We start from the raw sequence: 17,706 nt of genomic DNA, 5'->3' as shown, positions 1-17,706 counted from the left end.
TAAAGATATAAGTTCTAATAATATTTTCTATAAATTTAATCAATACTGTTTGATTTCTCGAAAACAATACTATTATTTTTAATCATATGGATTATATAGATAAAATATAAGTGGCGAAATTTCTTTTGTTTTGAGGGAAGATGGTGACATTGCTTGCTTACCAGAATTTCACTTTTTTTAGGATCTCCAGAATTTCACAAGTGCGCGTCCGTGTCTGGGCCTCTGAGGGCGGCCTTGACAGTTGGGCTCCGCGAACTGGGCGTGGATGCTTGGGCCGGCCCAGAGCGGGAGACGGAAAATGGCAAAGGAGGAGAAAGAGGTAGGCCCAGGGTTTCTTTTAGTTGCATTTTATATATTTTACTCTAGATTATTGTCGCATCGCGCGCAGCAGTGCACTGTGCACAGCACCAATTTGGGAGAAATCAGTTAGACCCTGTTTTCGATGTGCATAGTAGATTTTTTTTTTTTGAATCCAAATGCTATTGTGGAAGAAGTTTGTATGATTGAAAGTACTATTCTTTTCTTGGCATTTCTTAGATGGACGTTATAACGAAGCGACCAAGAATTTGTACTCTCCTTTGGTTTCACGGATGTTTCATCTGCAGAATATGGCATTGCAGTTTGCAGAAGAAACAACAAATACTTGCTGCAAAATTAGAGAATCTGAATCCAACTAGTGTGCAAGGAACCTTCTGATCTGATGTAAGTAGCATCTCTCGTTCCAGCAATTCAGCTGTACATCAAAAAGCACTGCATGTGTTGAATTTGTACATGGTAACAAAACTTACACTCTCCGTACGAGCATATAGACATATAGTAGCAAAGACTTCATGTTTTGCGTCCCTGGACTTCTGATCTTTACAGAGAAGAAATGCACACGGAAACTTGCTGTCGGCAAAACCAGTTGCATGCAGTTGGCCTTTTGCATGCAAAGGGTAGGAATGAACAAAAATCAAATTCCTTGCCCCCCTTACCCCAAAAAAATGAAAATTAAGACAAAACTCAACAACAGGAGAATAAAAAGGCTTCCAAGATCTCCGACTTCTCCCATAAAGTCGTCGAACCATTACCACCAAGGCCACCAATCCTTTCAAACTTCTGCTGGCTAAGCCCTTTCAGCTACAAATTAATAACCGAGTTTTGCTGAGAGCCATATTAACAGTGGGATTTTCCATGAGCTGATGGGCATCAAGAGACTTCCACAAACTGAGCACTAGTATCGCTTTCCAAGAAACACGCCGATGAGTATGGACAGCAGGGCAACTCCCAGAATGAACTTGAAAGCCATGATGCCAGAAGGTTCTTGTACTTCTTGCAGGGTTGGGCTCGGCGTGGCCTTGTCAGCTGCCTGAGTTCTGTCTTGCTGTTTGACTGAACTTGTTGATGAATCCAGGCTGAATTCACGGGATCTCGACTCCACAGCATCCATTACCTGCAAGGAGATCATGCAATTGTTTACTGTTAACAACGGACCAAGTGTAACCAAAGAGATTCCATAGCCAAGTGCTCTGCTTGCCTGTTCCTCAGACTTGGAATAAGCTAGCTGCAGCTTCTGCTCAAGGTCCTGCACCTTCTTCTCCAATTCAACACTCTTGCTTACTTTTTGTGTCAACTTGTTGAACTCTGTCGTGACCTCAGCAAGTTTATCCCTCTCTTCTGTGACCTGGAAAACACAGAAAAATTCAACGCGAGAGAAAAACAGTTGCAAACTAGCAAATGCATCATCCAATTTAATCATTTGGTAAATTCCAATGACACAGGGACGTCCTGTATTAACAAGAACCTAAAAGTATGGCAACTGCAAAATTGCAAAACTCCACTATGTTATTTTATTATTTGCTGACCATCTATACGATGCTGTTTTTTTTTCACTATTAAATATTGCTGCATGGATAATATTTACCTTCTGCTTGTAGTGTGCAGCAGCTGATTGTAACTCCTGTGTAAGATCTTCAATTTGTTTCTCCAAGTCCGTGGCATACTGGCGCTGAGCTTCCAGCTCATCCAGTGAATGATTTTGATCCGCTTCCCATTGAACCTCCCTTAGAGAAACTTGTTCTTCCTGTCAAAAGAAAAAACAACCACTTTAAAAAATTCCACTGGTACCAGAAATACTGAAGTATCCAAGTAAAACATAGCTTTTAGTATGTCATCTAGTTGCCACAAAAACCTATAGGAACCACAACCTATGTTAGGTCCAACAAGAAACAGGTGAATTAAGACATAGCCCAAAATGAAAAACTCAAAGAAAAGCCACCTTTTGCTTGTAATGGATCTCAGCTTCTTGGAGCTGTTGTTTAAGAGCTGCTACTTGTAGTTCCAGCTCCTCAGCACGCTGCTGCTCAGCTTCCAGACGATCCTCTGAATACTTCCTAAAAGCGTCCCACTTTATCTCTCTCACAGAAGCTTGTTCTTCCTGGAAAAAAAATCATGTCAAAACTGGCTCCAACTAATTTTGAAGAGAGAAATGTCAGAATGATTTAATTGCCTTGGTTCCAGAGTCAGACAATGTCAAGACTATTGAGAACGAGGCAATACAGAAGGAAAATAAAGACACATAAGTTATCAGTTATTAGATATAGAAGGAAAACCAGGACACATAAGTTTCATCTCCAAACAATAGGAGGTTATATTTGTCCATAATCTAAAAAAAGAAGGAAGCTATATTTGACAATCCCTTATTTGTTTAGCAATAAGGCTTGAAAATAGAGCAATACAATATCGGCAAATATATTTAATGACACCAGTTTACCTGATTTGCTATGGTATGGTAGGCACCATCCAGTTCCTTCCTAATTTCCAGCAACTGTTGTTCTAACTCATCTTTGTCATGCTGTAGGTCTGCGTGTTCCTGCATCTTGGCTGTTAGTGCTTCATTCTTTTCAGTTGTCTCCACTTGCATGGTCTTTATCTGAAAATAGTACATATGTTATACAGATGAGATATCATTCTCATGTCAAATCCCAAATAGTTTGGAGAGAGATGAACAGGGGACACATACCTCCTCCATGTACTTTATCTCGGAAAATGTAATCTGTCGCTCAAGTTTTGAGATGTGAGACTCTTTTTCTGACTTGTCTACCTTAATTTCCTCCTCCAACTTGGCTATTGCATCCTCGAGCTCTTTCTTTGTGGTTTCATATTTATCACTCAACATCTGCTTCTCTTCCATTGTATTTTGGTACTTGCTCTTCAGTTCTTCGTGCTCTTGTATAGTAGAAGATACCTGAAAATTGTTCTACTTAGTTAAACAAAAAAAATAACCTTTTCTTTCTACTGCTATGTATACGAGAACATATATTGAAGCTACAATTAAGCGGAAATTTTGACAAGCATGTCACTACCTGTATTTCTAATTCTGCTTTGCGCTCGATCATTCCATCGAGCGTTTTACGCAGCGAATGAATCTCTTCAGATGCCTCCTCCTTTTCTGCTACTGCAGCAGCAAGTGCAAGTTGTAAATCGTTCAATTTGTTCTGATGTACTTCCAACTCCTCATTCAAACTACTATTTGCTTGAGCCAAGCTTTCCTTCTCTGTAAGGAAATGCTCCAACTTGCTATGTGTCTCTGCAAGTTGTTCCTCCAAGATCTTTATCTTCTGTGAAGCTTCATCAAATTTAACCTTATGATTCTCTTCAGCAGCAGCAGCTTCAGTTGCCTGCTCCTCATAATATCCCAACTCAATTTCAAGGGCATCCAGCTTCTTACACAATTCTTTAACTTCACCTTCTTTCTGTGCTATTGTCTCAACAGCCTCACGGAGCTTAGCTTCAATTTCTTCATTTTTTGATTCAGCTACAGAATGGAGCTCCAAGGTTCTTGTGTGTACCTCTGTCAGGTGTGAGATTGTCCTCTCATGAACAGCTAGCTTCTCTGCAGCTTCTTCCTTCTCAGCATGAGTAGAGCTACACCGTTCCTGTAGATCATCAAACATGGCCAGCTTAGCATCCACTTCCTGTTTTAATGCCTCGTTCACACCAGTCAACTTTTCATTCTCAGCTTCGAGCAAAGCCAGCTTCTCTGTCAATTCTGTAACTTCAGCTTCTTTTTGTGCTACCTTTTCAAGAACTTCACGCAGTTGACTCTCAATTTGTTCATTCCTAGATTCAGCTACAGATCGGAGCTCCAAACCTCTTGAGTGTTCTTCTGTCAAATCTTCTAACTTTCTCTCATGAATAGACAGCTTCTCTGCAAGTTCTTCTTTCTCAGAATTTATAGAACTATACTTCTCCTGCAGCTCATCAACCATTACCAGCTTAGCATTGATTTCCTGTTTCAAGGCTTCATTTACATGCGTCAAACTTTCAATCTCGGACTCAAGTGCAACCAGCTTTTCATTCAAGTTTCTCAACTCAACCTCTTTCTGTCCTACTGCCGCAAGTGCTTCCCGCAATTGAGCTTCAATTTCTGCATTCCTTGATTCAGCTGCAGATTGGAGTTCTACACCTCTACTATGCACCTCAGTCAAATGTTCTACTGTCCTTTCATGCTCAGCTAGCTTCGCAGCAACTTCTTCCTTCTCCGCATGAGTAGAATTAAGCTGTTCCTGAACTTCATGAAGCATTGCCAGCTTAGCACCAAGTTCCTCTTTCAGGGTCTCATTTGTTCCACTCAGCATTGCAAGCTCAGCCAATGCCTGCTCTGCCTTTGACTCAGAATCAGAGACCTTGATCTTGAGTTCTTCAATGGTGGCCTCATGAGTAGAAATCTCTGTCTCAAAGGCTTCGAGCTCCACTTTGATGGCCTCCACCTCTTCTGTTGCTGCAGTTGCTCTCGATTGATAAGATGCTGCTTCTTCCTCGGCCAACTTCAGCTTTTCAGACAGTTGGTGGCACTCTGTCTCCTTCTGCGTCAAGCTGTCTGCGGACTGTTGAAGCTTCGTTTCTGTATCTTCAAGTAAAGACTGATACAGAGCTTCCAAGTCTAGTTTCTTGGAAGTGGCATGTTCCAGCGCTCTGCCTTTGTGCTCCAACTGCTCTTCTGCAGATTTAAGCTTATCAAGCACTGAGCTTTCTCTAATACCCAGAGACTGCAATTCATTTTCCACCTCTTCCATTTTGCCACGGACAGATTCCAATTCATCCTGCAAAGTTTGGACCTGCTTCTCTGCTTCCAAATGCTTTATGGTTGTTTTCTTTGACAGTTCTTCAAACTTATCCTTTTCTTCATTAACTTGAGCCAACTTTTCTGACAACTCAGCCTCCAATTGCTTTGCTTCTGCTAATGAAGTCTCGAGATTAGCTGATTTATCCTTGTATGCTTCAAGCTCCCCACAAAGTTCATCAATCTTCATATGACAACTACTACACTCTGCTGTAGCAGCTTTAAGCTCTTGCTCAAGATCTATGCTCGTTTTCTCAGCAGATGTTAATTTAGACTCCAACTCACTGAGCTGCAGCTTCAGACTCTGTTCTGAAGCAGTTAATTCCTGAATCTGAGTTTCAAGCTCTGAAATCTTCTGCATTGAGGACTCAGCAGCTGTTTTGGATGCAGTGTGCAGATCATTAAGGGATCTCAGATTTAGCTCAAGTTCTTCTTTGTGTGATTGTGTTTCAGAGAGAAGTGATTTTGTTTTGCTATGATCATCATCGATATCCTTTAGCTGGGACTCCAGTTGACTGTACATGTCATTATTAGTGGAGAGCTGCAGGTTCAGATCAGCAATGTTGTTTTGATGGTGTTCGTTTTCTTCTGTTAATTTCACCAGCTCTTGTTGCAGATCCAGCACCTTTGATTCTTGGCTCTGCAAACTCTCTTCAAGAGATTGCTTTTCCTTCAAGCTCTCTTCAAGTTTAGCTTCGTATTCTGCAGTTTGTTCTTCAATTTTCTTTTTTTCTTCAGTTATTTGGCTCAATGACTCCATAAGCTCCTTCTCTTTCTCGCTTGCTGCTTCCACCACAGCTTCAAGACTAGCTGCTTTTGTCTGATAAGCTTCTAGATCATCAGAGAGCTGTGAAGCCTTGCTTCTATACTGCTCAAGTTCTTCTTCAACCCCCTTGAGCTTTTCATATGTGTTGTTCAGCTCCTGCTCCAGCTCCTGTGTCCGTGAGTGTGCACCTTCAGCATGAGTCTTTGATGTGTGAAGCAAATCTTCCAGCTCCAGACTTCTTTGCCGAACTGAATGCGCTTGTTCTTGATGCTCTGAACATTTATCAGTCAGCTCCTTGACTTCTTGTTCAAGTAGCTGATTTTTAGACGCCGATGAATCTAGGGAGGATTGTAGCTCGGTAATTTTTTCTTTGTATCCCTCTACACTGGTCATTGTTTCTTCAAGCTGCATTCCTCTTTCTGCTGATACAGCAGCTTCTTGTTGAATACGCTCTTTCAGCAACTCTATTTCTTCACTTGCTGCAACTAATTTATTCTCAATCTCACTGAGTTGTTTCTCAAGGTCTGAGCCTTTCTTCTCAGCAGCTTTGACACTTGCCTCAGCTTCTTTTAGCTCTAAGTTGAGTGCCTCTTCAGCTGCACGCATTGCCTGTATTTGTGCTTCAAGCTCGAGAATCTTCTGACTTGCATTTTCTCCAAAAGCTTTGGATTCACCATGCTGCTCACTGAGAGAGTTCAGATTCAGCTCCAACTCTTCTTTTCGTGACAGTGCTTCTGAGAGGACCAATTGTGCTTTAGCAAGCTCATCTTCGGCCTGATGCAGCATGGAATCTTTCTCAGAAAGTTTTGAGTTAAGATCAGCAAGCGACCCTTCGAGAGTTTCATTTTCATCCTTCAAGTTGTCAAGCTCAGCCTGTAAGATGAGTAGCTGTTCATTTTGCTTCTCTAGTGCAGCCTCACTTGTTTGTCTGTCTTTTGACTGCTCATCAAGTTTTGTCTCCATTTCCTGCAAACTCAGAAGCTTTGCTTGTAGTTCCTCAAGTGCAATAGTAAGTTCAGTCTCTAGTTTAAGAGTCTTCTCTTTAAGGGATTCTTCAGACGAACAATGGAGATTCAACTCTTCAGTTAGTTTACTGATATCAGCATCCTGGGAGGCAAGCTTCTGTTCCAAATCTGCCACTTGTGACTTTGACAGCTCCAGTGCCTCTTGTACCACCTTGAGTTCTGAGATTGTGTTTCTCAGCGATTCTTCTATTTGCTGATGGTCAGTGGCCTTATCTTGATGACCCTTTACCTCCTCTTGAAGACTGCTAATATGTTTTTCCATTTCTTTCATGTTTGACTGTGCCAGTTCCAGCATCCTATCAAGTTCTGAGGCCCTCTTTGCCTCCTGTGCAGCATGCAAGCTTCTTTCATCCTTCAGCTCTTCAAGTTTATGAAGCTTATCTGCTGATGAATCCAATTCAGCTTCAATTTCTTGAATCCTCTTTTTTGAGGTTTCAAGCTCAGAACCCAGCTCCTTCAGCGACTCCATTGCTTCAGCCAGCTCCTTATCTTTCATAGCAAGAGAGCTTTGAGCTTCTTGTAGAGAACTGTAGTGCAGGCTCTGCTTATTTTCTGCTTCTGTCAAGTCCTTTACCAGTTTGTCTTTTTCAGATTCAAGCTCCTCAATACGACTTGTCAGCTTTTCCAATTGTTCTGTTTGTTGGTTCAACATTGAGGACTCTAGATGTCTTGTGTTTCCTGCAACTGATTGTTCTTCAGGTGCTGTTGTTTTTTCTTCTTGTGTTTCACTTTCTTCTGTAACAGGAGATGTATCAACCGTAGTACTTGGAGCGGCCATTTCTTCCTCCACTTTTGCTGAATCGAAGTTTTCCTTCACATCTATAAGCTCAAACCCATCAGATCCTGTTCCATCGTCTTCATCATTGTGTGCTTCCTTCACTTGCAAATTTGTATTACCATTCGGTATATTTTCTTTTTCATCACCGTGTGCCTGCGAAAATGGCATTGTTAACATTCAATGATCTGTTTGGAACTTCAGTTTTCAAAAGAAATAAAGGTTTTGTGAACTTGAAGAGCTGAAGGATGAATAACAGTGTGGGAATATTAAGCATAGCTGGTAGTTTTGTAATTTCTACCATTTTCTATAACCTTATTAATGCAGCGGATGCAAATATTTATGACCTGAAACTGAAAACTGCATTTGGCTTTCTAATATAACCCCAACAAACCAATCCCGAAAACTGCATTGCAGTATTCACGGTGCAGCGCAGTAAGACTTTCATATTATGTATATATACAATATACTAGAATCAAATATAACCAGGATACCAGAGAGATGAAGATCAGCACAAGGTACTTAGAGCATTTTTTTAGCAGCTAGCAACTTATTTTAGTCAATCCAAACAGGGCCTTAGCATGACAAACACTGAATAATGCTTATAGAAAGAAATGAGTTCAGCTAGAGCAGTTTTTGGTGCCTCGGGGAAATGTGTGTATGACAGGTATTGGAAGCTAAATGTTTTCAGTTATTGGAAATGTGTGCATCTCAGGGCATTAGCAAAGCTACTGCAAGGGGCATCAGTCAAACATAATAAGTGAAAACCGACAACAAGACTCTTGTTACTCAGTGGGCATTAGTGGAGGATAGCATGATCTCATCATCGTCAGTCGTCACCAGGGACATTTTTTCTTACCGGCGTCTTATCAGGAACCTTAAGATCGGCCGTCTCTGGAGCGCTTACTTCGGCAGCCTGTTCGACTTCCATATTCCACAGCTACTTCAGCTGTCCGTCCCTGCAAATTGCAGCAAGAATCACCAGCATCAATCCCTGAATCGAACCATATCATAGATAAAACAAATAATGGCACACAATCTAAGGCACAAACTCATTCCAGTCCAACGGCATTAAAAAACGGGCTTCTTTTACAGCCTGGACGATGAAGGATACAGAGAAAAAGGTATCAGCTAGAATCCAATGTGTCCACAGTGTAAAGTAAAAACATTCTGGTACTCGGAAAGGATTAGGTGGTTCCTTCTCACGCCGAAGCTTACCAACAACAACACGAAATTCGATCGGAAATCGATTGAATCTGAACCGTGCAAAGGTGCTCAGCTCACAGAACAGACCGAAAAGACCACACATCGATGAACTCTCTGTTCGCACGACTAGATAAGATCTTTTTTTTAAAAGAAAACATTAGATTATTTGATCTGAGCTCACTGACCCTTGAAGCACAAGATTGAAAGCACCGAACACAAGGATCGACAGCAACGCATAGCAACCAAACAAGTAAAAAAGCAAAGCCAAGAGACAAAGACGACAGCCCGAGCTCACCAACCTCCCCACGATCGTCTAGGCGTCCACTGCCTGCCTACCCCGAGCGGGGACATGGCATCTGCAGCGCCCGCGAAGTCAAAGAGGAGCGAGCGCGATCCGATCGGAACGAGAGTAAACACAACCACCGGTTCCTGGCTTCCTGCCGCCGGACGGAAGGTCGCAGATCGATCGAAACACCGGAAAAGGAAACGGAAGCAAGTATGGAAGGGCGAGGCAAACGAGGAGAGCCACGGCAATCCTCGTAGCAGCTTCCGGATGCACAAGCACTCATCGGAGAAGCCGAGAACCAAACGCCAACGAGGTTGCACGGCGACTCCAGCGGCAGAGCCAAATCCGATCGGAATGGCAGCAACATAGAGCGAAGCGAGGAGCCGAGGACCTCCGAACCAAATCAGGCGGCGGGTCGCTGCTGGACAATCACTAACCTCGAACGCAATCGGACTCATCAAGAATGAAATTAAAAAAAAAATCTGGCCGTTTCAATACAAAGTAACTAAGCAAGCTTTCCAATCAAAAGAAACGGAAGTTCACCTAGGATTGGGATTAGGAAGAGAGGTCACGGCGGTCCGATCCTTCTTCCTCCTCTCCCTCGGCGGTTGCAGGCGAGCGAGCGGCGATCAGCCACCAGAAGTAGAACCAAAAACCAACCCCGGCAAGAAGGGAGGGAGAAGCGGGTGGATGGAGAGAAAAAAAGGAGAGAGAATCTTTTTATTTAGTCGGGGGGTTTTTTCGTCGTGGGAGGGTTTATATGTACCTTGCTGGCGGTGCTGCGGTATGCGTACGCCGGATACGTGCTGCTGAGCTGGCCGCGCCCGGCGGGTGGGACCCGCGTGCAGTGCCAGCGGGGGTTACTGGGCTCACCGCCCTGTGACCTCACCTCCTCAGCGACGGCCCCTGCCGTCCTGCCGGCGGTGTACGTGCGGGTGGGGCCCACGTGTAAGCGGGTGAGGGGCGGCGTGATCAAAGTACGGTGTTGCCCCTGGGCCCAACAGACTGCGCATGTTAGTACTGAGCTGACGTGGATTGGACACAGATTTGTAATTGCATGAAACATTTATCTTTTTTTTAAAATTACATGGTACACAGACTCTCACAACACACATGCATATTCACTCCCTATGAACACACGTATACAAATCATATCCCTATGAGCACCTACAAAGGACTGAGCCAGCAGATCTCGAGATTCACGAAGTCTCACGAGCGTATTGTACAAATTTATGGAGTGTTCCATGAAGAATAGGCCCTTGTTTGAATTAAATTTCGCAGGTCAAACCGTCACCGTAGTGGAGTAAATTAGAGGGTGTTTGTTCTTTAAACAAACATTAATTAATTATATATGGTTAGAGTCTATTAGCTCTTATTAGCATGTAATAGGCTCATATTTAGTCTATTGTCACATAATAGGTTAGTTTTTAGTCTAGGATCCAAACATCTCATAAGACTTCCGTGGTGTTTGGTTCCCATAAATGTATCGATATCCGATTGCAGAGGGGAATATAAAACGATACTCATATTTGGTTAGCGTTCGACCGTTATCAGGTATCACGTTAATAGATATCAGCCTATTCAAGTTCGGTAATGCTATATGTCTGGCGTCCGACGCGCTTCTTCACCTCCGGACGCGGCTCACGCTCCTCCACTCGCTCCCCTCGCCTTATCCTCATCCACCTGCTCCACGTCGCTCAGCCCGCTCCATATGGAGACGCTCGCCGCCGCTCCCTCCCGAGCCGCTCGCGGCAACGCCCTACCCGAGCCATGCGCCCCCTGCCCGTCGCCCCTCCCTCCCGCTGTGACCCCCATCCCACATGAGAGGAGGGCGACGGTGGTGGCTTTCGGCGAGCCGCCCCTCTCTCCCTCCCCCCTTCCTCCTTCCCTCCACGACCTCCGTGTCACCAAAGAGGAGGGCGATGGCGGTGGCTTCCGGCGAGCCACCCGTCCCTCCCTCCCTCCCTCCGTGACCTCTATGCCACCAGAGAAGAGGGCGACGACGGCGGCTTTCGGTGAGGTAGGTGGGTCCTTCTCTGGATCTAAGCCCTCCTCTTCCACCTCCTCCTCCTCCTCCTCTGGATCTAAGGGATGCGGCGGTGGCTAGGGTTCCGGCGAGCTCCCGGGGTCATATCTCGCCGTGTTGCAATGGTTTTTTTTATGTTGCAACAGATGATTTTGAATGTTGCAATGGAATTTTTTTGGGTTGTTGCAACAAATGTTTTTGCAATGTTGCAGTAGTACTGCTTGAGATGTTGCAGTATGTTTTTAGTTGCTTCAATCTCATGTTGCAGTAGTTGTTCCATGTTGTTGCAAGTGTTTTTATTTTGAGCGTTTATTTCATATGTTTTACACCAGTGTTGCAATAATATGTTCCAAAATTTTCAGTTCCTTCAACCTATTGTTGCTGCAGTTAGTTCGGTGTTGTTGCAATAATATGTTCATGGTGTTTCAGCGGTTTCAGCCTAATGTTTCAGCTATTGTTCCTTGGTGTTGCAATAATATGGTCATAGTGTTTCAACTGCTTCATCCCAATGTTGCGGCTGTTACTCCTTGTTGTTGCAATATATATGTTTCATGGTGTTTCAGCTGCTTAAGCCTAATATTGCAGTAGTTGTTTCCGTGTTGTTGCACGTGTTTTTATTCTAGCTTTTCTATGTTGTTTGGTCAGGGAGGGGCGAGCCAGGACGGATGGGGGCACGTGGTTCGTTGGAGTCTAGCGAGCGGAGGTGATGGGGCCGGCGGACGCGAGGGTGCTGTGGCCATGGGGGCGCTTGGCATGAAGCATGCTCGTCGCGTGCGTGGGGCGGACGCGACGGGCTATGGGGCGATCTGGGGGCGTGCAGACTCGAGCGACACACAGGCTAGCGTGGCTCTTCGTAGGCATTGCGGGTCACGGGTGAAAGCATCTAGGCCCCTAGTTGGATTTCGGTGATTAATGACAATACAAGATTACTATGACTAACGTGTGTTTTACAGAGGCAAATAAAGTTAGGTCATGGTAATGGAGATCGATTGGGCAATCGAGGTTGTCATGCCCCTACGATGGAAATCATTTCGGTTTTCAAAGGATGGACGACAAGGTTAAGGATGACTAGTTCTAAGGGTCGATTGGAGTTGGAAAGACACTTAGAGTAGTTTAGGACTTTGTTTTTCCTTTGGCCGTACTATTAAGGGGGGTATGGACGGGTAGCTTGACCTAGTTGAGTCTAGTGAGTTAGGTGTGGTGCACACTTATTAAAACTAGCTCTAGGTAGCTCCTATGAATGCCTAAGATCCTTTGGAGCAAACTTCATTCACAAATGATCGAGAGTTGGAAGTGAATGGAGGGTCAAATACTGACCGGACGCTGGCTCTGGTGCGACCGGACGCTGGCCGTAGGGTCCAGTCAGTTCATTTGACCGAGGAGAACAAGTCTGGCGTGACCGGATGCTGGAAGGTCAATGTGACCGGACGTTGAGGGCCAGCGTCCGATCGACTCCAGTAAGGGTCCAGACTTGAGAAAGTGTGACCGGACCCTGAGTATCCAGCGTCCGGTCGAGTACAGTAAGCATCCAAGAGCGACCGGATGCGTCCGGTCATTACTGACCGGACCCTGACAGCGTCCGGTCATCACTTGAAAACTATTGCATGGGTTGAACTGACCGGAGCGTCCGGTCAAAACGATCAGAGCGTCCGATCATCCCGCAGAAGCTCATAACGGTTCGTTTTTCAGGCTGTCTTATAAATAGAAGCTCCACTCGTGTGTGGAGTTACTTTTGCTCATTCCAACAGCTGAGAAACATGTTTGTGAGTGCCAAGAAGAGCAAGGTCCTAGTGAGGTGTTTGTGATTTGAGAATCCAAGAGAGTAGCCTCACTAGCAAATCAAGAGTAGCAAAGTGTGCATCCATCTTCTCATTAGGCTTCGTGTGGTCAAGTGAGAGTTTGTGCTTGTTACTCTTGGTGATCGCCATTACCTAGATGGCTTGGTGGTGATTGGGAGTTTGGTGATCACCCGACGAAGCTTGTGGGTGACCCAACTCAAGTTGTGAGCAGCTTTGGGTGATTCGCCACGACGGAGTGTCGAAGAATCAACCCGTAGAGAGCACTTGATCCTTGTGCGGATCAAGGGGGAGCTACACCCTTGCGTGGGTGCTCCAACGAGGACTAGTGGGGAGTGGTGACTCTCCGATACCTCGGCAAAACATCGCCGCATTCATTTCTCTCTCTATTTACTTTAAGCATTTACTTTGAGTATTTACTTTGAGCAATTCAATACTTGTTTTACATCCATAGAATTGCTTGCTAGAGTAAGTTTGGAACATAGGTTGTGAGTTCATTATGCATTAGTTTGATAGAAATACTTTTCAAGGCACAAGGGGTTAATTGGGCTATCCGTAAGATTTGATTATTGCAAGAGAATTTAGAATTAGCCCAATTCATCCCCCCTCTTGGGCATCTTGATCCTTTCAATTGGTATCAGAGCCTCGTGCTCATGTTTTTAAGCTTAATCGCTTAGAGCAAGATGTCTCATGGGGATGGACCTCCTCCTATCTTTGAGGGAGATGATTTTCCATATTGGAAAGTTCGCATGGAGGCATACCTAGAAGCTCTAGACGTTGAAATTCTTAGAGCCGCCTCTCAAGGGTTCCCAACACCTAAGAATGCCGTACAACTTCAAGGCGATGAAGTGAACTATGAAAAATGGAATGCAAAGGCTCGCAACACCATCTTTAGAGGCCTTTGCAAAGATGTGTTCAATCGTGTAAGGAACCACAAAGACGCCTATGCACTATAGTCGGACGTTTGTGCGCTCCATGAGGGAACCAAGAGTGAGCATGAGGAACGCTATCATCTTGTAATTAAAAAGCTAAATTCTTTTGAGATGTTTCCCAAAGAAAATGCTAATGAGATGTATTCACGTTTAAATGTTCTTGTAGAGGAAGTCAATGGGCTTGGACTTACTCAAATGTCACCATCCGACGTTGTGAGAAAGATTTTGAGTGTCCTCCCCATTGACAAATATGGCCATATTCCGCTACACCAACACAAATCTTGGGAAAGATCAATGCTCATGAGATGTACATGCATATCACCCCATAAGATGGCTCATCCTCTACAAAGAAGAAAGATAAAGACTTAGCATTCAAAGCTAGCCAAGATAAGGGCAAAGCAAGACTTGAGTATGAGAGCTCAAGTGATGAAGATGATGAAGAAAGCCTTGCTCTCATGGTGAAGAAGACCGCCAAGATGCTAAAGAATCTAAACAAGAGTGGCATCAAGTTTGACGATAAGAAGAAGAAGTTCTTCACTAGCTCAAAAAGAAAGCCAATCTCCGAGATGGATTGCTACAATTGTGGCGAACTTGGCCATCTAGCTCATCAATGTACAAAGCCCAAGAAAGACAAATTCAAGAACAAGGGCAAGAAAGATGATTTAAGCAATGAAGATGAAGATGAGAAGAAAAAGAACAAGCCATACAAAAAGAGAGATGGCAAAAAGAGGGACTTCTACAAGAAGAAGAAGAGTGGCAAGGCCTACATTGTCGGTGATTGGCTCACGAACATTGATTCATCAAGTAGATCATCCGATAATGATAGTGACAATGAGAAGGTGGCCGCAATTGCTATTGATCTTGCATCCTCACCGCCACCATCGCCATCATCCTCTACACACCTATGCCTTATGGCCAAGGATGAACGCAAGGTAACTAAGAGTGATGATAGTAGTGATGATGAGTAAGCTAGTGATGATGATAGCGATAGCGATAATGATTCACCTACATATGATGATCTTGTCAAAATACTAAGAAAATACACTAAGATCATTAGAAAGAGTAGAGCTATAAATGAAAAACTTGATGCTAAAAAGGATTCACTCTTAGCTAAGTGTGATACGTTAGAAAAGGCTAATGATGAGCTCAAAGAAACAAATGATTCTATATCATCCAAACTCAAGGAGCTCAAATCTTCTAAAAAAGAGCTTAAAGATAAACATGATAAACTTGAGTGGGTGCACAATGAGCTTATCACTAGTCACAACAAGTTAAAAGATGAATACACTACTCTTAAGATTAATCATGATACTCTTGTTATTGCACAAGAATTCTTACCAAATAAGCCACATGATGCTACAACCATGTTGTTAAGATTGATATAGCTACCTCATGTGACGATTTAATTGGTGAGAGCATTGAGCATGGATCGAGTAGCAAAGGCAAGCAAGTGGTTGAGTGCAATGACTATGATGAGTATGTCAAGCTCAAGAGTGACAATGAGAAACTCATGAAAGATCTTGAAGAGATGAAAAGTCACAACACCATTGTGCTAGAAACTCTTGATCATGACAAAGAGTTGATCCTTGAGAATGAGAAGCTCAAAGAAAAAAACAAGAAACTCAAGGAAGAAAAGAACAATGATATTCTCAAGGAAGAGAACAAGAAGCTCAAGATGGAGAAAGAGCATCTCAAGGTGGGGATTGAGCAAGTTTGCTAGAGGCAAGCATCTCCAAAGTGAGCTACTCATGAATACCGTCATGAAGATAGATAGAAGTGGTATTGGATATATGACAAGTGTAGAGAAGAAGAAGGCTCAAGCTCAACACCAATAATCAAAGCCAAAGCTAAAGCCAAAGAGATATTTTGAGTGTGGACAAGAAGGCCACTTTGCTCATGAGTGTCAAACTCTACCACCACAACCCTTACCCAAGCATGCTAGACCTTTTGCTTTCAATGCTCACTATATGCTTAGAAAAGATTCTAGTGGAAAGATGAAAGTCATGTTCTTAGGACCCCCCAACAAGAGTAGGCCTAAGAAGATTTAGGTGGCTAAGTCACTTGTTGAGAAGGTGAAGGGCCCTCAACAAGTTTGGATTCCTAAAGTTTGAATCTCATGTGTGTAGGTGAACTACAAGACCGGTGGAAGTCATTGGGTTATTGATAGTGGTTGCACTCAACATATGACCGGTGATCCTCGTATGTTCACCTCACTAGATGAAGAGGTAGATGGACAAGAGAAAATAACATTTGGAGATAATTCAAAGGGCAAGGTTAAAGGATTAGGTAAAGTGGTAATATCAAATGATCATTCCATCTCCAATATGCTCTATGTTGCTTCATTGAGCTTCAACTTGCTATCCGTTGGGCAATTGTGTGATCTTGGCTTTCAATGCTTATTCACTGAGAAGGAGGTTGTTGTATCCAAGATAGATGACAATCAAGTGATATTCAATGGATTTAGATACAACAACTTATATCTAGTTGACTTCACCTCCGAAGATACAAACTTGAAGACTTGCCTATTCACCAAAACCACACTTGGGTGGCTATGGCATAGAAGACTTGCTCATGTTGGGATGAGCTCACTCAAGAAGCTTATGAAAAATGATTTGGTGAGAGGGTTGAAGGATGTGAAGTTTGAGAAGGACAAGCTTTGTAGTGCATGTCAAGCCGGCAAGCAAGTTGCAAACACTTATCCAACCAAAGCTTTCATGTCAACCATAAGAGTGCTAGAACTCCTACACATGGATTTATTTGGACCAACAATATACAAGAGTTTGAGAGGAAATCTCTATTGTCTTGTGATTGTGGATGACTATTCAAGGTATACATGGGTGTTCTTCCTTCATGACAAATTCGAAGTTGCATCTTATTTCAAGAAGTTTGCCAAGAGAGCTCAAAATGAATTTGAAGTGAAGCTCAAGAAGATAAGAAGTGACAATGGCAAAGAGTTTGACAACACAAACATAGAAGCTTATTGTGATGAAGTTGGAATCAAACATGAAGTCTCCGCAACCTATACTCCTCAACAAAATGGTGTAGTTGAGAGGAAGAACTGGACTTTGATCACTCTTGCAAGAACAATGCTAGATGAGTACAACACCCCCGAAGCTCCATGGGCGGAAGCAATCAACACCGCATGTTATGCATCCAACCGCCTATTTCTTCAAAAGTTCCTTGTCAAGACACCGTATGAGTTGCTCAATGGGAAGAAGCCGAACGTCTCCTTCTTTAGGGTGTTTGGTTGCAAGTGCTACATCTACAAGAAGCGGCAACACCTAGGGAAGTTTCAAAGACGTTGTGATATAGGTTTTCTTGTTGGTTACTCATTGAAGTCCAAAGCATATAGAGTATTTAATCATATCACCGGCTTGGTTGAAGAAACATATGATGTGGAATTTGATGAATCTAACGGCTCCCAAGGAGCACATGCGAATCTTGATGATGTAGGTGATGAACCATTGAGGGAGGCTATGAAGAATATTCTAGTGGGTGACATCAAGCCAAAAGATGATGTACAAGTCATTAACCAACCTTCTTCATCAAATGTACCACAAAATGGTAAAAAAGATGGGAGAGTGGAAAATGAAGATACTCATATCTCCCATGAGCAAATGGTGGTACAAGCACAAGATGTTGATGCTCCACAACCTCCTCCTCAAGTGGTCAATAGAAGAAATACACCTCTCCTACAAGATCATCCTCAAGATCTCATCATAGGGAGTCCATCAAAGGGTGTAATGACTCGATCTCAAAAACTTACTTCATTTATTACTCATCACTCTTT

At 43.4% G+C, this 17,706-nt stretch overlaps 1 protein-coding gene across 1 annotated transcript; it reads right to left on the bottom strand.

Annotated features, from left to right (window-relative positions):
* Window positions 1-679: 679 nt before the first annotated feature.
* Window positions 680-9,881, bottom strand: LOC136491459 (COP1-interactive protein 1-like). The gene is made up of 9 exons (XM_066487764.1): window positions 9,706-9,881; window positions 8,530-8,629; window positions 3,345-7,826; window positions 3,002-3,226; window positions 2,753-2,911; window positions 2,258-2,416; window positions 1,904-2,062; window positions 1,517-1,663; window positions 680-1,432 (listed from the first exon to the last, which is right to left on the bottom strand). Exons 2-9 carry the CDS (start codon window positions 8,599-8,601, stop codon window positions 1,214-1,216), a joined length of 5,622 nt encoding a protein of 1,873 aa, XP_066343861.1. The 5' UTR covers window positions 8,602-8,629; window positions 9,706-9,881; the 3' UTR covers window positions 680-1,213.
* Between the last annotated feature and the right edge of the window lie 7,825 nt (window positions 9,882-17,706).

Source organism: Miscanthus floridulus, chromosome 11 (genome assembly GCF_019320115.1).
Source record: "Miscanthus floridulus cultivar M001 chromosome 11, ASM1932011v1, whole genome shotgun sequence".
Lineage (NCBI taxonomy): Eukaryota > Viridiplantae > Streptophyta > Magnoliopsida > Poales > Poaceae > Miscanthus > Miscanthus floridulus.
The sequence above is the reverse complement of the archived record's forward strand: the minus strand, read 5'-3'. Positions and strand labels throughout refer to the sequence as shown.